Source organism: Helianthus annuus, chromosome 15 (assembly GCF_002127325.2).
Source record: "Helianthus annuus cultivar XRQ/B chromosome 15, HanXRQr2.0-SUNRISE, whole genome shotgun sequence".
NCBI classification, from domain to species: domain Eukaryota; kingdom Viridiplantae; phylum Streptophyta; class Magnoliopsida; order Asterales; family Asteraceae; genus Helianthus; species Helianthus annuus.
This window is the reverse complement of record NC_035447.2, coordinates 138,836,579-138,859,705: the sequence shown is the minus strand read 5'-3', so window position 1 is coordinate 138,859,705 and position 23,127 is coordinate 138,836,579. Positions and strand designations below refer to the sequence as shown.

The window sequence follows — 23,127 nt, the reverse complement described above, 5'->3', positions numbered from 1 at the left end:
CCCTGTGACGAGGCTAACGGTGTGCTTGTCTCTTGTGATCTTGCAGGTTTCTTGCCGGGTCATCGGAAGCTATACTCTGATCAGCTCGTATCAACTGGTTCTTGAGTCTTCAGTAAGTAAATACATTATAAAATATTTAATTGACGTCTAATAGCATATCTGCTAAATCAATTATTTCATAGTAAATTTTCTAATAGCGATTTGAACGACACTATTTTGAGTTGAGAAAAGGGTGGTGACACACGTGCTTAAATTTGTATAAATTTATTAGGTAAAAGATTTTTTAATGTTTAACTTCTGTAATACACGGTTTTTAATTGTATATAATCATATCGTTTGTTTCACACATATAGACATATAGTAAAATATCATAATATGTCTTCATTCTCGCAAGAAACAAATTAAGCACACTACAACCACCATGAAACTCCTCTCCAATTTCACACACTTTTTATCCAATCTCCACCGGCGATTCATCCTCCTTCTAATCCCTTCAATCTCTCTCCTCCTCTTCCTCTTTTTCTCCACCAACGAATTCAACAACAGCAACGTCACCGAAAACAAACGGAACTTGAAATCCGAGTTGCTCCAATCAAGAATCGCCGTTTGTTTGGTCGGTGGGGCCAGGCGGTTCGAGTTGACCGGACCCTCAATCGTCGAAAATGTGCTTAAAGTGTACCCAAACTCGGATCTTTTTCTCAACAGTCCACTGGACGAGAATGCGTACAAATTCTCTCTGTTAAATTCGGTGCCGAGAATCGCCGGCGTCAGGATTTTACCGGCGAGTCATGTGCCGGAGACTGATGCGGCTGGCCGAGTTTTGACTCGGATAGACTCGCCGAATGGCATTCAGGTAAATTTTTTGTTGGATATTAAAGTTGTTGAAGCGTTTGTTGTTTCGTGTTGTGAAAACATAAGACATGCATGATGCACGTGAGGCTGGTTCAAGTGTCGTTGCCTAATGTACAAGTTCTACAATAGGTTAGTGGTTGAATTACTAAAATTAGGGTGAGCGGAGTGGAGCTCGGTTTCAGGCGGTAAACCGCTTTACTGGAACGGTAAACCATCGCCAACACTCCTTTTACCGATTTTGGTTGAGGAAGTCGGTGAACCTTCACCGATTAGGTGAGAGGGAGGGAAGAGGGGGAGAGATGGGTTTGTGGTGGGGTTCATTCCTTTTCAACCAATCACATATATTTTTTTTTTTAAATATTTTACCTAAACCCTATTAGGTAAACAACCGCCAACGTTTTTAAGCATTATGTAACTTATTTATGTGAATTGACATAGCAATGTGTGATTTGGTGAATTAGGAGTTTACCTATTTGAATAGGTAACCACTCCCTTCACCCTAACTAAACGAGTTGTATTCTCAGGTTATTAGGTTAACGGGTCCAATGAAAAGTAGACACATGAATCTGAACAGAACACGTTACAAACTCAAAAACTTTGTTTGACGTATGAAACAAAACACGACACAAATTTTTATGGGTTGACACTAACCATTTAACCCAGTATATATTATTTCCATATTACAATTTTAAAATTACAGTTTAAAAAAATAGAAATTACAAATTGTATTTAAGACAATTTTATATCAGTTTTTGTTTGAACTTTAATACTTTGATATAAAATACTCAACTGATTCAGTTGATGAAGTATATTTTTTTAATATTTAAAATAAATGCGTTAAATAGGTTTTTTTTTTTTCTTTTTCTTTCTTTCTTTCTTTTTTTTTTTTTTTTTATAGAAAACGGACCCACAAAAAGTTGTTAGTGATTATACAAGAATCAACTGGATGGTAAAAACATACCCTGTTTAGATAAATGTGCTTAGGATTTTATACAAAACCGACCCTAACCCAGTTCCACAGATTTTAATTTGTGTTAGGTTTGTATTGTGCCTGTTACTAGGACATATATGGCAATCTATATTGTGTGACGCGTGGATTCCTATCCTCAATCTTATAGGACTGCGCATTTTGGTACTAGGACGACGCATTTTAGTATAGTGATTATACATCGCTAATTTTAGTATAGTAACAGGTGTCCTCTATAACTTGCTTATATTAATGTGTGAATATCTTTAACAAAAAAATAGTCAGTAAAATTTTTTTTCACTTGCTTATAAATGTGTGAATATATTTGATAAAAAATTAAATAGTTACAATATTATTTCCTTTTGAATTGATTACTTTACCTAATCTTATTAATGAACATTGATTTCTGTAGACAAATTTTATATGCATTATTTAGTTATAGTATCTATTATATATTTTATATGTCTGTGTTTTATAACCAAATAAATTAACAAAATCCATAAATAATTTTACAAATCTGTTTTTCATACTATCTTTTTTCCCTAAATTAACTAATAGCTTCCTTTTTAACATAATGTTCACATTCTCAATACATCCATTTTAGAAAAACGTTCAATAATGCCCTTGCTGATTGTACTGACACATGGCAGAAAAAGCCCAAAGGAAGGGTATTAGAAAGAAAACGTATGTATTAAATGATTGTCATGTTTAAATGCTATTTTCTTCATTAACTATAATCTAGGCAATTATGGCATTTAGTAATGGGATTAGCTATAATTTACATTAAATATGGGTGTAATATGTTATGTTATTTAAAGATAAGAATTTAAAAAATATAAAAATATTTTTAAGATTTAAAATGTAAGAGATGATGGGTTTTAGACTTTATATCGGTTTATATGTTACTAGGTTAGAACCCCGCGTATTACACGGGTTGAATAAATGCAATTTTATATACCAAATAATAATAAAAATATATCTATAAAAATCTCGTTTATTACACGGGTTGAATAAATGCCATTTTATATAATAAAACAATATATATTTAAAAATCTCGTTTATTACATTAATAGAATAAATGTAACTTTAAATGTTAAATAATAAAAAAAGTTATATCTTTAAGAACCCCGTGTATTGTACGGATTGAGTAAATTTAATTTTATATATTAAATAATAAAAAGTTACATTTTTAAGAACCTCGTCGAGCTGAGGAGCAAGACTAAATTCGACCGTTAGGGAGACTAAAGCGGGAGGCTGTGTTATACGGGTTGAACACATGTAATTTGATATACCAAACAATAAAAAGTTATATCTTTATAAATCGTATGTATTATATTATATGTATTGAATAAATCTAATTTTATATACTACATAATAAAAAAAGTTATATTTTTAAAACCCCGACTATTACACGAGTTGCATAAATGTAATTTTGTATAGTAAAAAATAAAAATGTTATATATCTTTAGAAAACCTCGTTTATTACACGGGTTGAATGAATCTAATAAAAAATGATATCTTAAAAAAAAACTAACGGATATACTCGATATACGATGGATGGGGTGATTGTGGTGATTGTTCTTATAAATGTCACGTAAACATAGTGATTACTGTATTTGAGTTGAGAATTGAACACGAAAATATAAGTATAGAACCAATAAACACCTTTTAAACATTTTTGAAATAGATTCTACCATTAACTATTTTAGTTTAATAAAATAAATAAATCATTTAAATTAAATGAGTTAGGGCTAAAGGACATAACTTGCAAGGGTTTGCAAACATCGAGTACGTTTTCTGTAATTATTGAAGACAAAGGACACAATTTGCAATAAGTGACATACATAAATGACGATTTTTATAATTTACTCTATTTTAAATTATTATATATATATATATATATATATTATCTTCTATATGAATTGTTTAAATTTATATTAAATTTAATTGTATAATTATCTTTTAATTGATATTAATTATCTATAAAAATAGATGACTTTAATGAATGACACGTGTACAAAACTTGATTTCTTTTATTACAGTAGATAGATGTTATTTAAATATAAGAAATTAAAAGAATATTTTTAAGATTTAAAATGTAATAGATGATGGGTTTTAGATTTTAGTGTCGAAATTATTTACTGGATTAGGATCAAATACAAAAGCTCCTAAAAATAAGAAGTGTAAAAAGGCTTCTAAAAATAAACCAACTATAAAAAAAAACCTAAACACCACCACCACCCAAAAACCTAACACCCCCCCCCCCCAATCACCCACCCAAAAAAACATTTTTTTTTTGCCGGGGGGATGTTTAGGTTTTTGGTTGGTGGTGGGGTGGGGGGGGGTGGGTTTTTAGGTTTTGTGTGGTGAGGTAGTGGGTTTAGGTTTCAGGTTGTTGGACACTTATCACTCTATAAAGTCTTCTTACACTTTTTACAATTAGGAGAATTTGTAAAATAAGTTAACCTTACCTACCTTAGCTTTACTATTAGTGAAATATACTGAGTATGATGATGATGTAGAATAACTTAACCCATTATTTACATTATAGCTACATTTCAGAAAATGAATTAAAAAATTTAGGTAAATATTAATTCTCAATTTTGGTGTTGACACTACACCCAACATTTTTATCCGTATAGACTTCACGATAGTTTTAAAATTAACCTGTAATGGACATAATATGTTTTGAATTAAAGGTGGATTTTAAAAAATGAAATAATTTAAAACTAACTTAGTATTAGGCTGTGTGTAGTGGCGCGTCATGTGTGCCTATAAAGCCCCAATGGCGCTTAACACACTACGATGGTGGGCGTTATAGGTCAAAAAAAGGGGTCAGTGCTATCTCCATAGCAGCGTGATAGAGGGAAGTTTTAAAACTTTGACCAATCAAAAATTAGTTAAGGGTTTTTATAATTATTTAATAAAATTAAAAATTAATAATTAGGTAAAAATAGGTAGGGGCTTTATGACTACGGGCTCTAGTGATATAATGCTCTATAAAGCCCTTGTGTGACGTGACACGACACGTGTCACATAACGCACACAAAGGGGCTTTATGACTACGGATGACCTTAGTAGGAATCATTTTGATATGAAGGGTCTTCGCTACAAGGTGTATAGCTAACCAGTCATAGTTTTAGTATTTTTTTTTGTTGAAAATCATATTTTTTAAATAATTTGTTAAATTATTAACAAAAAAAAAAAATGATACCTTTTGTATTTGACATTACACAATCATCTCTATCAGGGCCTATTGCAGTATTTCAATCTGGTGGAGGGTTGCTTAACCATGATTCAATCATACCAACACCAACACAACTTCACGTACAACTGGATAGTTCGAACCAGGGTCGATGGCTACTGGTCGTCCCAACTACCACCCGAACTATTCATCCCAAAACAATATGTCGTCCCATCAGGATCCTCTTACCACGGCTTCAACGACCGTTTTGGCATCGGCGATTACAACACCTCCATCGCCGCCCTCTCCCGCCTCTCTATCATCCCAGAACTTGACTCGGCTGAGTTTCGTTACCTCAATTCCGAGTCAGCGTTCCAGGCCCAACTCAGCGTTCGTAACATCACATGTGTTACAAAGCGGTTGGTCCCGTTTTGCGTCATATCCGACCGGAGATACAGGTACTATATTTTTTTTGAACGGTGATTTTCTTTTTGAGTGACCCAATGTCACACCGCCTAAACGGCGAATAGGAGTCTAGGGGTTATTATTCGAACCATATTCGAAAACTGAAATTATAATATAGTTTTTGAATTAAGTGTTTGGATTAGGTTTTCAAAATTCTGAATGAGATTATCACTCAAATCGATTCATGGGTATGGTTTTCGAATCTGTTTCGTGTTAGTGAATTTCAAAACTGATCTAACTTGAATATTTGAATTTATGAGACGTATTTTTATATGAACATACATATACAATATTTTTCTTAGGACACAGGATATTTGAATAATTTTCTTAATACATAATTAGAGCATTCGCAATCAATTTCTTGTTCTCATCTATATAATTTAAATAGAGCAGGTTCTCTATCTCTATCATTATAATTTAACTAAAATACACATTTTGTTCTTAATTTTGTTTATTTATTTAAAAGCTCTCATGTCAAACTCTGTATCTCTAATTCTATCTTCGGTTTATTTAAGTTATACTTAGATATGAATAGTGATTCTCAATACTTAAAAAATTAGTGTAGGTTTTTAAAACCTAATTTCTATTTTAAAGATGTTGATGAAGTGTACAAATAGAAGAAAATCTTACATTTTTTTCTATAATTTTGAGAAACAGACTTAATACAGAACCTAATGTGAATGCTCTACAAACCAAAATTATCCTTAAACGTTTCCTCAACTTTTAAATCTTCCAACATCCCATTCCCATATTTATCACTATTTAATTAAATAAAAATCTTTTATTTAAAATTTTAAAATCTTTCTTCCAATCACGAAATATAGGAAAAAGGACGGGAATGAATGAATAGTAAAATCTGAAATATAGGGATTTACTTCAGTTTTCCTTTAAAAGTTAGAGCATTAACTCTTTATTTTTATTCAATATTCCATTAAAAATTACTATTTTTTTTCTCTCTTTTTTTTAATTAAATAATTCTTTTTAATACCTTTATCATTACATTTTATCTTTCTTCCATTCACAAACACTTTCAAAATATATTAATAAATTATAAAGGATGAACAGTGTTCACTCAAATTTAAAGATCAATAGTAATATTTTCTCTCTACTCTACTCACAACCACCTATAACCACTTTTCATAAAATAAAAACCCCGTTCACATAATTTGGTGGAAGGGTTGTGAATGCTCTTAGGGATGGGAATGAAATATTGTATTTTTGATGCTTTCCTTACATTTTCCTAAATAAATTTTTGAATACGGAATGGGGATAGAGAATGGGTTAATGATCATTTTAAAAAACTGAAAATCTAATAACCTGATTCGAATAACGGTCTATTTTCACCTTCAAATAAGTTTGATTTATAGGCATGGTTGCAAAAGTCGCTAGGCGCTCCCTAGTCGGTCGACCGGGGAGTTGAGAGTACTCGGTCTAGGCGGAGAGTACTCCGGGAGTACTTGGACATGTTAAATTATAAAAAAATTACTATTTTGGAGATTAAATATATGTCAAATAACATAAATTTACTAATATTTATAACAAAATACGTGAAAATGATATTTATTCTTTAATATGATAGGCACAGAAATTATGTTTTTATTATTATTTAAGGCAAACTAGACCCGACTTGACCTACTTGATCCAATTCTGGTTGAGGTTGACCGTGTTTGACCGACTCCGAGTAATTAGGCGGAGTCGAAGAAAGTCGGCTCGACAGCCTACCTTGTAGCGACTACTCAGGGAGTACTTGGCATTGGAAACCTTATTTTACAACCATGTTTATAGGAGATTATTAGTACTTATTATAACATCAACGCAAATAAACTCTAATCTTGAATCTTGATACAACCCTAACGTACGTCATTTTATAATAACAGGTTCCCGCCAATACGTTCGGATGTACCGGTGGCGGCGATTTCAAGTACAGGGCCATTGAACGGGGCTAAGTGCAGGCCATGTACACCGGTATGTTCAGGGCGATGTGCAGAAAGGGTTATGAGTGGGTTAGATAAGGGGTGGAGCTGGGCGGACGATGGTGGCGGTGGGATTGAGCTTTGTGATGCTCATGAGAAATGGGAGGATGGCTGGCCTGAGAATTTTGATCGGGTTGTCGGAAGTAAGATGGCAGCTGAAAGGAAAAGGATGTGGGAACTGTCGGTTAGTCGATGTGTGGCGGATTTTGAAGAGATGAGGCGGAGGGTGCCGCAATGGGAGGTTCCACCGGCTGTGAATGTTTGTAGCTATGGTTTGGGTTCTGTACTTACATAGAAACCACACTACAATTGCTGGTTGTGATCGTTTTTAACTTGTAGTTTAATGCAAGAAACATGAGATTTGTAAAATGATTAGAAAACAAGTCAAGCTCGAATTTTAAACATATATCTTGAGTACTTAGATCTTGAGACAGGACGGGGCTAAGAATTTTATTTATTTTTTAATCTCGGATGTCTCTTAGCTAGACGTTCGAATTTTCATTTCAGGTTGGGTTGCATAAATAATGATGTTTTGCCATTGCAACTAGTAAAATAAAAACTTAATTAATGTGGTTTGGACTTAACGAAGATCAATGGCAGGCCCATGGTTTTAGGATAATTTTTTCACCATTGTTGGTTTTTTCGACGTTTGGACGCATCTTAACTTGACATCTAAACTTTTGGTTCGGTTCAGATCTGATCAAGTCACGTAAATAATAATTTATCATTTAAATAAGTAAAACTAAGAGCTATAAAACAGTAATAATAGTCGTGAAAAAGGTAATGCACTGTTCATTAACCTTTCAAAAAGAATAATTGAAGTATTTAATCAAATTCGATATTCATTTCTTGTTTTTCACTGGTTTTTTTTAATGAAATATGTATAACTGATTTTTTTTTTTCAACTAAGTTCAAAATTAATGGGGAGGTATTTGAAAATCTTGGGGATCGGTGTACAAGTGCCAAGGTAATCACCATTTAGCAACAATTTAGAGATAATAATTAAAGTACGTATTCGAATTCAACACTTTATTTTTAGCCTTTTTACTTTGTTTGAATTTTAGCCTTTTTACTTTGTTTTTCAAATATAAACTGATGTGTTTCAAAAGACATATATATTGCCCTATGTTTTGAGTTGTTTATATTGCAAATTTGATAAGAACTGCATAATCGAGTTTACCTTTTGATTTGCATGCTTTGATGTTGACTAAAGACTTATGTGAAGTTCTGGAGGGGAAGAGAAGAAAAGTCAAAACCCATGATCATACATCATATGAAACAGAAACCCTGACTTTGCTTATTAAAGCAAACATGTGCCCATCACTTATTAGGCTATGGGATGTGGTTATGACCCTCATGACTATCATAACCCTTTACGTCAGTGTCATGTCACCCACCTCTAATCTACCATTCAAAACCATTACCTTAAGGGTGTGGTCATGACCAAAACCACTAGCCCCTTATTTATTTTAATTTATCTTTGTCTAAAGAAAAAATGAAATGATTTCTTGAAAAATGGAAAGGAGAACCATGGTTGTCCTGGTTTAATCCATGCAAACCATGGTGGATCAAGCAAAGGGATGGTGTAGCCTTTCCATTCATGTTCCTAGGTGGCGAATCATGTCCCAACCATGACTCCCACACCCTTTAGCCTTAGAGAAGAGGAGATTAAGGAAGCTAGGAGACTTGGAAATTGAAGGGCGGCCTAACCCTCGGTTAGCCTTTATTCTTGTCGTTCGGTTCGAACTATTTTCGTTTTCAGTTTTCTTCACCTTTTTAATATGTTTGGATCTAGTTTTGTGTTCTTTACATTACCATGTCCGACTAAACTTCTTATAGCCATTTGGATGAGATGATTCTTTTTTATTTGATTCATGGATTGATTTGTGTATTATTGCGTACTTTTAGTAAAGTATTGGTTATAAATCTGGTTTGTGTGGCTGTGTCGATCTTTCTATGAGTTTATGCATGTTAGATTTGATTCATACTATCTTTAAATTATATAGTCTGACCATTTTTCTGAATGACAAATATCACACACCAATAATCCATAAATACTCCTCTTCTCCAGGTTAGAACCTAAGACCTCTCCCATACGAGGCAAATGTCTCTACCAAGTGGGCTACCCCACATTGACATATAGTCGACCATCTAGGGCTTGAAACTTTGATTGATCAATAATTTAATTGGTGAAACGTGTGAACTACTTAGGGAATAGAACTAAATAAAAAGGTCTTAGAACTAGTTAGGGTTTTTTGTGTTAATCTAATTACGAGTTGCAAATCACTAATCGCTAGGACACTTATTTGTCCAGTCTATTTGTGTTATGCCATTTTTCCCATTACAGCTTGGAGATTATGTTTAGCTCGAGATGAGAAGGTTGTTAGCTCGAAATGAAAAGGTGTTTAAAGGGGTGGGTGACTCGTGTAACAACCCGACTTTTTGAAGTCAAAGTACAAGTCAAATTCAAAGTCAAAGAAAGAAAATATTGCTAATCAGATCTTTCATTCCTTGCTTAATTATTACTTGTACTCCTTGACTTGATAATCGATACCTTAGTTTACGTTGATTTCGTTGTATTATGTGAAGTAACAATGCAATAAACGCTATTAAACGCTAACCTACTTAACGCTAACTCATCGCTATCGCATCGCAACTTGAATCGCAGTTCTGGATATTGTTTTACGTGTGTGTGTGAAATTATGTGTTACTTGTTCATGTTTATTATATGTTTTGAGGTGATTAATCGCAAACGCAATCGCAACTCTATCGTAACGCAATCTCATCGCGAATTGGAAACACAAGGTTACTTATGTTGTTGTATGTTAGTTATGTTATTTGTGTAACTATTATTTAAAACTATCGCATCGCTTATTCGACACTCGCTAAAACGCATCGCAACGCTCAACGTACGAAACGAAAATCGGAAAACCAACTCACTCGAGCCATCCGATCGGATGGCCATCCGATCGAAAGGCCCTCCGATCGAACCACACTACACCGCCTTCCTCTCCTTCCCCTATAAATACTCACCTGTCACATCACTGTTCTTGTGAAGTGACAGCTCTCCTCCGACCAGTGCATTCTCGGCCCTTTTTCTCTCGATTCCTCGCGAGTCTTGTAAGTTTTCATCTCAAAACTCGTACTTCCTCAATCAGCACACACTTTCTCATCAATTTCACCCATAAATCACAACTTTTAACCATGAAATCATCTGATTTCGGGCTGTTCAAGGGTGACGTCATCACGGGTTTGTATAAACTTCGGAGAATGACTTCATTCCAGCAAGAACAATCCGAATCTAACAGATTTCTACAATTTTTAAACACTGATTTCACCTAAATCTAAACATAGCTCAAATGTTTCAAACTTTTCTTCAACATTCTTAACTTTCTACATAAAACCGATAGAATCTGAGCTCGTTCGGGCCCTCTACTCATTCTCTAGTGAAGTGCCGGTTTGAGAACGGATTTCTATCAAAGAGACAACCGATTCACGGGTTGAACATGGAAAACCGTCATAAAAAGCTAGTTTGGATCGAACGGGGTGATTCCCGTCCGACCGGATGAGTTGGGCCTGATGGGGTTTCCGTTGTTTAACACGTGTCATACCACCTCGGTTAAACCACAAACTTTCTAAACTTAGCAAATTCTACAAGTTTTCAAAACGAATAGGTTACCGAACGAATCGCCATCCGATCCTGTCGCCATCCGATCGAACGATGATCCGATCAGGTGACTTGTGATTTCCAATACTTAACCATTTTACAAAACTTCGAAGAATATCAGTTCCAAACGAATAATCATCCGATCGGATGACCATCCGATCGTATGACTATCCTACCAGGGGACTTGGATCTTTGAAACATCTCACTCGAATGGATCGCCATCCGAGCGAACGGTCATCCGTCCGGATGACCGTTCGACCGGACGACCTGATAGGTAGAGATACTTCTCATCTTTTAAAATGCTACAACGAAAACTTCAAAGTTCACATTGTTGGTGCATATGTCTGTTGACTTTGTCTTGTATCGAGTCATGTAACAGAATAGATAGACCAAGACACGTAGTTCGAGAAAAATGGGAAACAGGTCTGAACCAGCAGGTTCACACGAAGTGACCAGTTCGTGCGAACTGGACATGCTTGGTTCATGCGACCTGGCAATCCCTATATATAGAGGGTCTTGGTTCTTCATTTGTAACTTTGTGATTCAAGTAGCGAAGCTCTGCTGAAATGTCTCCAGCTCGTGTAAAGTTGTTATATCAATACAATCGACAGTTAATCTACTTCTAAGTGCATATCAAGCTGAATGAAGATCAAATCAATGAATTTCGCCTCTGATTTGGTCTAGAACTCTTCTGATCGACTCATTTTGATCAATTCACCGATCCTACAAGTCGTATCAGAGCTCAGGAGGAAGAGTTCTTACCATTTCAACTTGTTTTCAAGGATAAAATCTGTTTTCTACTCATTTCTACTCATTTTCTATAATTTTTCTTCAAAATTTCAACGAATTTACGGTCAAAATGATCTGATTTTGGGATATAACACGTAAAACTAAGTTTTAATCAATCCTTGAGCATATCAGAACCTAATTCAACCTAAAACTTGATAAAATTGACCAAACCGCGTGAAAAACTGTTCAGATTGTTCGGAATTCATTCAGTTCGTGTGAAATATAGTCAGGTTGCACGAGCTTAACAGTCCAGGTCGCACGGATTGATTCAGGTCGTTTGAAAAAGTAACTCAGTCCGCACGGTTTGGGTCAGACCGTGTGAAAAACCTTCAGTTCGCTTGAAATTTGCTAAGATCGTTTGAACCAGTTCGTACGAAGTGATCCAGGTTGTACGAAGTAGTCCAGGTCGTTCGAAATTGAATCAGGTCGTGTGAAAAGTGTATCAGGTCTTTTGAAATCGTTTCAGGTCGCACGGATTGAGTGAATATCTTATCAGGTCGTACGAAGAGGGTTAAGTTCAGATCGTTTGGTTTTGTGAATCCAGTTCGCATGAAGTGGTACAAACCGTTTGAAGGAATACCAGTTCGTTTGAAAATTCTGATTTTGTGAACTTTTAAAACCGAATCATGGAAAACGAATTCTACAACGCATTTGCTACCCCGATCACTATGGCTCAGAACGTGAACTTAGAGAATGAAATGGGCACCATGCAAAAACCGCCCAAGCTCATGAATATCGAGGAGTATAATGGATGGGTAGAACGTTTCGAAAATTGGGTTCAAGCGTATCACTTGGAGGCGTGGGAATGTGTTGAAGAACGATATGTTAGACCGATTGATGAATACGGAGAGATTGTTGTTATTAAAGATTTAGATAATAATGAGAAAAAGAAGTACAAAAGTGAAAAGATGATGATCAGTATATTGCAACAAGCCATTAAGGAAGACATCTTGATCTTATTGCAACACAACGGAAGTGCACACTCAATGTGGAAAGCACTAAAAACAAAGTTTGTTGGAAGTCTAGACATGATCAAGAACAAAAAGTCACTTTTGAAGAAAGAATTTGATCTATTTCATGGATTGAAGACTGAAAACACCAAAATGATTATAGAAAGATATTGCAATTTGGTGGTTAACATGAAGCGATTGGATATCAAGAAAGATAGAGAAGAATGGGTTGAAAAGTTGGCCGATGCATTGGCCAAGTACTACAATGCAACATTGCATTACATCTTCAGAATGGTCAGAATTTCTCAGAAGATGTTGCTAAAGGTCATATGTCTTTGTTGGTGACCGTTTTAGAGTCTTATAAAGTTTGGTTGCGGGAAGAATCGGAAATCCTATGTTAACAAAAGAGGATTACGATCAGATTGATGCTGAGGAAATGGAGCTTATGGATATAAAGTGGTGTATGGCTTGTGTGTTGAGAAGAGCTGAGAAATTTAAACAGATCACTGGAAGAGATGATTTCCGTGATGCTGGAACTTCACCTTTAGGTTTTGATAAATCTAAAGTTACTTGTTTTTGTTGCAGGGAAAAGGGGCACTTTAAGCGAGAATGCACAAATCGCGAAGCAAGTGGAGCTCAAAATCCATTCGGCAACAATGATTATCATCGAAAGGAGATTTATCATCAAGTTGCTCCGCATCAACAACAATCGGCACAAACTTCACATGCTAGGAACGAACTGATCGAAGAGCCATCAAAGAAAGCTTATCTGGTTCATCAAGAAGATGAAAGGATTCCAGAAGGTTTTAATTGGGATAATTATGATCCTAACAGGACTTCAAATTCTAAAGCATTTATTGCTCAAATTTTTGAAGATTCAACTGCTGAAGACGAAACGACATATGTTTATTATGAATCTCAGCAATACAGTCCTAAAAAGAAAGAAGAAGAACCAGTTTCGACAAAAGAGGCTTCAGAAAAAGCACCAATCTTTGATCACTCATCAGATGAAGAGAGTGATAATGATAGTGAAGAAATTCAAAAACTTGAATATTATAAAAGAGAATTTTCACCTGACAGGTATAATTTGTATTTTGCAGGTAAAATGGAAGAGATCAAAGAAAGACAAGTTGTGAAAAAAAAGAATCATAAAGCAGCAAATGTTAAAGAAAATGTCAAACCTGAGGAAAATGTTCGAGTGGTGAAGAAGCAGGTTAAAGAAATTCCAGCTATCAAGGTTGAGAAGAAAGCTGATACTGAAAAGATGCCTGAGAAGTGTGAAAATTGTGATACTGTGAAAAGGCACAACAACAAATTGATTCATAACATGAACAGACTGAAAGAATCTTTTGATGTTTTAAACAAAGCTATGAATCAATATAACAAGTCAGGCAATGAAAGAGAGATAGCTATGAAGACTCTCAATGGAGCGTTCATGACAAAGCAGAAAATCATCAATCAGTACATTGAGATATGTGCTGAACTTGAACAAAAATTGGAAACTCAGAGGATAGAAACTGAGAGAGTAAACAGGTTATTGAAAAGTTATTCATGTGCTTCTTATGTGATTGACAGGATTTACCCTACAGTAGAAGGCATGGAAGCATTTGAGGAGAAGAAACCTGAAGAAAAGAATACTGGTAAGAAACATAGTACCGATTATACAAGGTGTCCACCTCCGCTTGAAGAAGGACATTCTCCACGAAATCCTAATTCAGAAAGAGTAAAAAAGGCAACCAATTTAAAGTGGGAATCTGAACCTTCAGATGGATTGCCAGATAATATTGACATCACATTCACTGCATATGACACTGATCATGAGTCCGAGTTAATAAAGAAAGTGGTCGATCAGGTGTTAGATAAAGATGAAACCGAGGAGTCAAAGTCAAAGTCTGACACTTCAAGTCCAACAGTTGAAAAGAAAAAAAAGGGTTTACAATAATGATTTTCTGATATCAAAAAATAATTTGAATGACGAAACATTCAAAGTAGCATATACTTTGAATGATTCTGACAAATTATATTCTGATGAAGAATTTCCAATAAGAGGTGTTAAAACTAATATGATTAAAAAGGTTTTCAAAATAACAGAAATTAATATTTCTGAAATAAAATATGTAAATCTTACTGAAAAACCTAAAAAATACACTTCAAGAGTTCAACAAAGATTAAACAAGAAAAGGGTTACAGTTCTGGTTCTGGTTATCAAAAGAAATCAAACCATAACAGTAATTTCAAAAAGAAAGGATTAGGTTTTATTCCACCAGAAAATTATAAAAATGAGAAAATTTATAAACCAAAAACTAAATTTGTTTCAGGAACATCTTCTAAAGAAGAAAAAGAGAATTTGTTCAGAAAGCAGACGAACAAAGAATTCCTTGCTAAGAAGCAAGAGGGAATGAAGAATGATGTTACTAAGAAGAAGGAAATGAGAACCTGTTATCAATGTCAAAAAGTTAGGCACATTGCATGGAACTGTCCAAAGGCAACCCAAACAAAACAGGGAGTCTCTGAAAAATTGAAAGAAAAGTTGGTTGATAATGAACCACCAACCGAACAATTTAAAGTGTTCAAAAATTCAAAATTTGAGGTTGGTGAGAGTTCAAAACGTTTCTACAAAAGAAATGTGAATCTGAACAACTACAAGTGGGTTGTTAAGAAACCAGAGGTTAAATCTGGCGATGAATTTGTTTCTTTGGAAGCAAAGGAGCCACTTTCTGGCGATGAATCTGACTCTTCAAAGTCAAAGGAGCCACAAGTTGAGCTAAAAAGTAATAATTCCGCTCCGACAATGGATGATGCAAATTTTCCACCATTGTCAAACGGAAATTTAAAGCAAAAGATTGGTAAAATTGAGATTTCAAATCAATTTTTTTCTGAAAAGAAAGAATTTGATGTTGAAAAAGCCTTTAACCCTAAAGTTCAAAATATTTTTGGAAAAATGGTTGACGGGAAGGTCAAAGGGGTAAAGGAATTCTATAAGAAGAAAAAGAAAGGAAAGAAATCGAGTGATGATGACTCGAAATCACCCAAGGACCGTCAGGCTTGGGTGAATCTCTTTAACTGAAAAACTTGACTTGCCGGAACTCCCAGGTTGGTAATTGGGGTGTAGGAATCGGCATCTTTCTTGAGAAATTCACAACTGTGATATATCGACTTACAAGTGGTATTGTTGATAAGAACCTACAAAGTGTCATATTTCTTGAAAAATGTTTGTGTGAAAAATCTTCAAGTGATTGTTCCTACAAGTGGTTAATCAAGGTCATTAAATTGAACTTGATTTAACTTTCATACAAGTAATTGAAGAAAAGGAAAAATGATAGTTTTTACAAGTGGTTAAAGAACAATGTGATGAAACCCCATGATGTATGAAATCAACAAAAATAATTTTCCGGAAAAACCATTTTGATTAAAACAAACTTAAGTGTTTTGAAATCATAATGGGAAAATAGTTTGTTGTCAGGGGGAGTTCTGATTGTTTATGCCAAGTGGATGGCGAATTGAAGCAATTCACATCAGTTTGTACAGTTTATTGCAATATTTTCAAATTTTCCCGGAAAATCAAAAATTGAAACATATTTTTGATTTTAGGGGGAGTAAAAAATTTAGAAATTTTGAGAATTTGAAAAAACCAAAAACATGATAAAATCTAAAATCCAAAAACATCGAAAAATAAAAAATAAGTTTTGTTGTGAAAAAGATGAAATGATAGTACATCAGTAGACAATCACAGCATGCTAAAGATTTGGAAAGTTAAATATGTGATAAACGGTCTCACTGATGATATGCCAGTAGATTTTTATACATTCAGTAGATTGATTTCGAGATATAAACCTAAATACGAATAACTTACTTATCTCGTGGGGAACATCTCTCGGATATATGGGTAACCCCCGAAATCTTGTTTGAGAGATTACCTATTTCTGACATACTAGGTCTTTGTGCGTGATGATATCTGGGGTATTATACCAGGACTTCTAATTTTGCGGAAGCAATAGCCTAGTCCTCGTATAATACTCTGCACTGCTTTAATCATAAAGCCCACCCTCAGCATAAAAAAATGATGAAACATTGCAAAATGCTAATCATGTGCTGTTGAAGAAAAGATCCCCAAACGAGACACACCTAAAGTTGAGCCATCATCTCTTTGACTGAACGGAAGTTCTAACCTGAGCTCTCATGGTCTCGCATTACCCGTTTACAGATATCATTAGTGTACATTCACCTGTAAGACTGAATATAGGAATCTCGATATGGGAGTATATTCTGAGGTGGGACACGCGAATAAGTTTAAGTGCTTAAAACACTAATCTCGTATCTCGAAACAGTTGAACTTTGTGTGAAAATTTAAGTGGATCAGTATACTGACAATCTAAGTGAATCGTTTAGAACTTAAAGTCTAAAAAGGTCAACGGTGTTAGTGATAAGTCTCAAAAACTGATATGATCCTCTTACACAAACTCACAGAAATATTGTGTGTAAATATTTCTTTACTGCTTTTCATTAAAGAAAAAATCCAAAAAGATTTTATTTCATTTTATCTTCGACATCTGATGTTTGAAAAACTGATTTTCGAAATTCCGAGTGCTAAACATGATGAACAACAGGTTTGGGAGAGCTTGTTTGAAAAGAGAAATGATGTTGAAATGATTAAATGGTTCATTAATTTGAAACCAAATTTGAGTGTTACGAATACTAGTGGTCTAGCAGAGATCATAAATGAAAGATCATTTTGATTTGAAAATGTTTCAAGTGGTTTCTAAATTTGTTAAATCTTAACGATTGTGAAATTTACTTTTGGGTAGAGATTTGTGCAGATCCCCATGTCTAAGCCTGAGCAAAGTTTGAGCCAGGGTTCGATCCCGGAACAACCCAAGGGGGAGTCTGTTAGCAAAGGAGATAGAAGCTGCTGATGCTGAAGAACTTAAAGAATCAAGAGATCTAATCAAGAGAATAGAGTTATGTAACACCTCGAAATTTTGTGTCCAATGATGTGTTAACACGTGTCATTTGATTACACGTGGCATCCATAATAAATAAAGGACTAATTTTGACAAACCTTGAAAGTATATAAATTCGAGGGTTATAAATGTCAACAAGGGTAAATATACTGTATAGTATCCCTAAATAATGCTTAAACCTTCAAACGAATAAATTGTAGATCGTACAAAAAACAAAACGCGGAAGAAAGTGAGAGATTACAAACTACAGGAGTTAACTTTGTCAACATGTTTAATAATACCTCTGAGTGACCCTTTAACGTTCCAAAGACTTTGTAACGGTATTATACACTCACTAAAATAATATATATAAATTTCGCGAAGTTTCGATATGAAACGAGAAAGTTACGATCGAATTCGTAGAAGAAGGGTTAAAAGCGTCAACAATGAAAGTTAAGGCTTTCTGAATAATTTATAAATAAACCGGGGACTTTATAACGCGGGAAAATAACACGAGGCCCCTATCGGTAAATAACCGAGGGCCAAACCGCAAAGTTACCCCTTCAAAACCGAAAGGTCAGGTAAATCATTACGAAAGATTTCGTTATTAATGGCCAGATTCTGTAATCATGATAAAAGATTTAAGAATTTTTGAAATCTTAACCCACGCGGCCCGCATTGCATAATGGGTTAAGTTGAGGCGGGCCGCGAGCCTCCTCAACTACGCGTCTGATCTTTAAATCCCAGGCGGCCCGCATTGTAAACGCATGGAACCTCCATGCGGGCCGCATTGGACGCCCAGATACAGAAAAATTGTGTTTTCTTGACTTTTGAGCATTGTGAACGATCAACCTCCAATAAATGAGGCATGGGTGCCCCCTACTCGACCCATACACCTCTGGGACACCTACCCATCACCTCTGGACTATTGTGAGTGTTGCAATGATCATAGTTGCATGAAATTTGCTATAAATAGCCACCTTATGCAACATAAACATTCACAACATCAAAACACACACCTCTGATCATTTCAAGAGCTCTCAAGTCCTTTTCTCTGCTCCATAAGCAAGAACACAACTTCTGTAAGTGATCCAACCCTTTGTGGTTTCACATTTCCTTAGTTTTTAGCTAAAAACCAAACCGTCATAACTACGGTTTGACTTTACAATAAATCAGTAATGGTTCAGTCTTATGACGAATCAAAAGTGGTTATGAGTTGGTATTTATGTGGGTAATAAACCTCTAAAATGGTTCCCCCTGATCACCACTCTAACTATGTCAAATGTCGAGTCAAACGTGCGGTTAAAAAGTCAACAGAAAGCTATTTTAGCGATTTATGCATAATCTGTAATATGTATGTTATGGAACCTGTTTTGATAATCATAAAACATGATAATAAGTATATAAACCTGTTTGCGCTCGTTTGAATCGATCATTTACTATATAGAACCGGTTCGGAGCCGAATGTCGCAAAAGTTTGACTTTTGCTTTGACTTCAGTTCTGACCCGTTTTAGTGATGTATAAATATACCTTAGGACTCTCTTAGGACCAGGTCACATGTTGGTATACGCCTCTGTGGTCGGTTCATGAGTTATCCGAGTCTTTTACGTATTTCCGTCATTCGCCTAAAAGTTGACCGTAACGGCCTTTTAAAATTAAAACGAGTATTTCGGACACGTGAACGGACCAAAACCTTGCTTGTTAAATTATAAGCATGTCCTTAAAGTTTCACGTCAATCCGAGGCCTAGAATGAGAGTTATGCTAAAAGGCGCACTTTTAAGAAAATTTTGTAATTAACGGCGCAATTAGCATAACGCCCATCTAACCCAAGTTTTCGTCACCAAAACTCTTACCCACTGTGGTAAAATAATATTTTGGGAATTTTAAAGATTTTTAATAATTTTTACCTTGCTCATAACCTGCGGTTATGGCTACGGTTCGGTTAATACCGAATATGCCCTTTTTGGCCAAAACGGGAGTTCTACAAGGTCTTTTGACCCGATTCTAGTTGCTACTGGTTTTAAATAATAAATAAAGTATTTTAAGCTTTATAAGCTGTTCGGGAAACTCAGATTTCCTGTAGAACTCGAAAAGCCCTTTTAAAGTCTTTAAAATGACCGAAAAGCCCCTACGGGGCATAATATTAACTTAAACTCGTTACGGGCATTACGGAAGGTATCCTACTGATACCAAAATACTTTTATGGCCTGTTGACTTAGGAAATAAGCGTAGGACACTTATGGTTAACCGTTTCGCCTGTTTGCGCACACGGTACGGCTCATAAAACTAGTTTTCGTGCAATAGCCGATATGGGTCAAATTATATTATTTGAACCCCAAAATCTAGAGTATGAACTATAAACCCATATAAAACAAGTCACTGAACTTGTTGGGTCCAAATCATACTCCATTCTCGGTTTTCGCCTTTTCGTGCGAATTAACCATATCTATATATCAGAATCAACCGGTTTAAGCTACGACTAATATAAGGACCGTTAGGATTCTAAGAGGTTATTTAAAACCTTCGTTCCAGATTAGGAGCCCCAGTAAAAGCTATCGGTGACTTGATCTAAATTAAGGATTAATACTTGCAAAGGTAAATACTTTAACTTATTTCCCCTATATGGGCTTGGGTTACGGTATATTAATACCGCTTGATTGAGCATTATATAATTCCATCGCTTAGGTGGTTAATTGATTAAATATGATCGGCTCATTTAAACAGTTTTGTTGCTTATAAGCCTTTGGGGGGTTTAATGACCGTTGTCCCGGATATCCTTGGCATCATTTTACGAAATGGCCACGACCATCGACATCCCGGTGTAGGCGTACACCCGGTATAAAGTGTCGACATTAAAACTAAAAGACGTAGCCGTTGATTTTTATACTACGGTTTTACGCAAACGTGGTGTGTCTATAAATCTTTAACCCGGCACGACCCGAGCTACTGAACGCATAAAAGAACATGTAAAACGTTCACAAGATCATTACGAATTTTCCCAAGTTATATAAAAGAGTTTGTGCCTTGTGCATTCAAATCAATTTTTAATAAACATTTTCAAATGTGTCAGTTGAATGTATTTACCAGTGTAAACTGACGTATTTTCCCCAAAAAAGATTAAGTGCAGGTACCTAAACGTAATTGGCTGGTATTAGCTCCCTAGCGTCGGGATAAGCCTCGCAAGCTTGATTGCAGTATCTGATGGAACAATACTTTATGTTTACTTACGATCCACTGTGGATATATTCAACCCCTGTAATACATTTTGATATTACGATCAGAGGTTGAAATTTATATATTTATCTTATGCTTCCGCTGTGCATTATATAATTGTGTGGTTTGACTATATTGTTGCCAACATCGTCACGGTAATCCCCCACCGGGCCCACCGGTGAGACACGTGGAAATCGGGGTGTGACAAGTTAGGTTGAGATGCTGGGAGAGTGAGAAGAAGATAGATTTTGATGAGGATGCTTACAGAGAAATACATTTTGGAAAAGAGCAAGAAGACTGATCAAGACTGAAGACTCGACACACTGAAGACTCGTCATCATCCAAGGGGGAGTTTGTTGGTGCATATGTTTGTTGACTTCGTCTTGTATCGAGTCATGTAATAGAATAGATAGACCAAGACACGTAGTTCGAGAAAAACGGGAAACAGGTCTGAACCAGCAGGTTCACACGAAGTGACCAGTTCGTGCGAACTGGCCAGTTCGTGTGAACTGGACATGCTTGGTTCGTGCGACCTGGCAATCCCTATATATAGAGGGTCTTGGTTCTTCATTTGTAACTGTGTGATTCCACTAGCGAAGCTCTGCTGAAGTGTCTCCAGCTCGTGTAAAGTTGTTATATCAATACAATCGACAGTTAATCTACTTCTAAGTGCATATCAAGCTGAATGAAGATCAAATCAATGAATTCCGCCTCTGATTTGGTCCAGAACTCTTCTGATCGACTCATTTTGATCGATTCACCGATCCTACACACATCATACACAAACACATCCATCCCAAACGGACGACCCTCCGACCGAATGGCCATTCGTCCGGAAGGTCATCCGATCGGATCACCCTTCGTCACTCATCCCACCGACACGCTATTCCACACACTGTTCAACGCTTTACTGTCATTATCTGATCAGGCTAATCTCACCAGCGCTCCCTTCAATCCAAGCTTGTGTTATTTACTTAACACAAACTGTGAGTATACTCGAACCCTTTTTGCTTTATGCCCTTTTGGGTGTTACATACGTTACCTATTTCAAATCACATTCGACACACAATGCAAACACTTTTACACGCTAACCGTCTTTGCATGTTATACGTGTTATTCGATGAATGCTTGTATGTTATGTTTACACAGTGATTGTTGCCTGACACCTTAGCAACGATAGTTCTATAGTTTGGATTCAGCACCTGTCGTGGACAGGGGTTGTTAAGGGTATTACTTCACGTGTCGCAGTGGCGATATGTGTTGCGCATTCTATAACTCGCAGTCATGTCTGTGCATATTTCATTGTCGATAGCTTACATGCTTCACTTTTCAACATGTTACATGCTAGTTATGCGTAAATCGCTTTCGCTACTATTATACTATTAAACTTGTATGCTCACCTTTACACTATGTGTATTGACTTTTATTTTAACGTATGTGACAGGTGTTTAGGATGCTTATGCTATGCTTGCTGTTCAAGAATTAAGTTAGGAGGTCTAGAAACGTCACATTTACTTCTGAGTTGTCGAAACAATTTAATTGTCTTTGAGATACTATGTCTGTATTAACTATTTTGCTGAGTATGTTATGGTATGGGACGTAACTTTAAATATTTGGTAATAATAATTGTTATGGATTTCTCCTGGACAATCTGTTTCGCTCAGTGCCGCGCCCCGATGTTTCTGCCATCGGTTGGGGTGTGACAGATTGGTATCAGAGCCATAACTATAGGGAATTAAGCAAGACTCGACCTAGTCCGGGTCAATGTCTTAGAAACGACCTAGTCCGGGTCAATGTCTTAGAAACGACCTAGTCTATAGTATAAGTACCAACAGATTGTCTTGTGCGAACCCAATAGGGGTTCTGCACGAGCCTATTTCTGTTATGCTCTCTCGAACTTATTCTTGCACGAACATCGCATACTACAGCTTCGTGCAGGATCGACCTTTCCTAATGTCGGATTCGATCACTTTGCCTTTCCTAAGGCAAGCACACTACACACGACTTTTAAAAAATAAACGAGTGATTGGATCGAGACTAGGTGTGAAAACCGCAAACTCTCGATTAAATCGTTCGTTTGACGCGCATTTTTACTATAAACACCAGAATTTGCGTTGAATTAGGA

At 35.7% G+C, this 23,127-nt stretch overlaps 1 protein-coding gene across 1 annotated transcript; it reads left to right on the top strand.

Annotated features, from left to right (window-relative positions):
• The first annotated feature begins 360 nt into the window (after positions 1-360).
• Positions 361-7,902, top strand: LOC110910546. The gene is made up of 3 exons (XM_022155180.2): positions 361-853; positions 5,070-5,461; positions 7,346-7,902. Exons 1-3 carry the CDS (start codon positions 422-424, stop codon positions 7,734-7,736), a joined length of 1,215 nt encoding a protein of 404 aa, XP_022010872.1. The 5' UTR covers positions 361-421; the 3' UTR covers positions 7,737-7,902.
• The last annotated feature ends 15,225 nt before the right edge of the window (positions 7,903-23,127 follow it).

Bases quoted from the DNA above. Each gene is read 5' to 3' on its own strand.
- LOC110910546 (XM_022155180.2), top strand. From the start codon at position 422: ATGAAACTCCTCTCCAATTTCACACACTTTTTATCCAATCTCCACCGG. The intron at 854-5,069 runs GTAAATTTTTTG...CATCTCTATCAG, and splicing joins ACTCGCCGAATGGCATTCAG to GGCCTATTGCAGTATTTCAA. The intron at 5,462-7,345 runs GTACTATATTTT...TTATAATAACAG, and splicing joins ATATCCGACCGGAGATACAG to GTTCCCGCCAATACGTTCGG.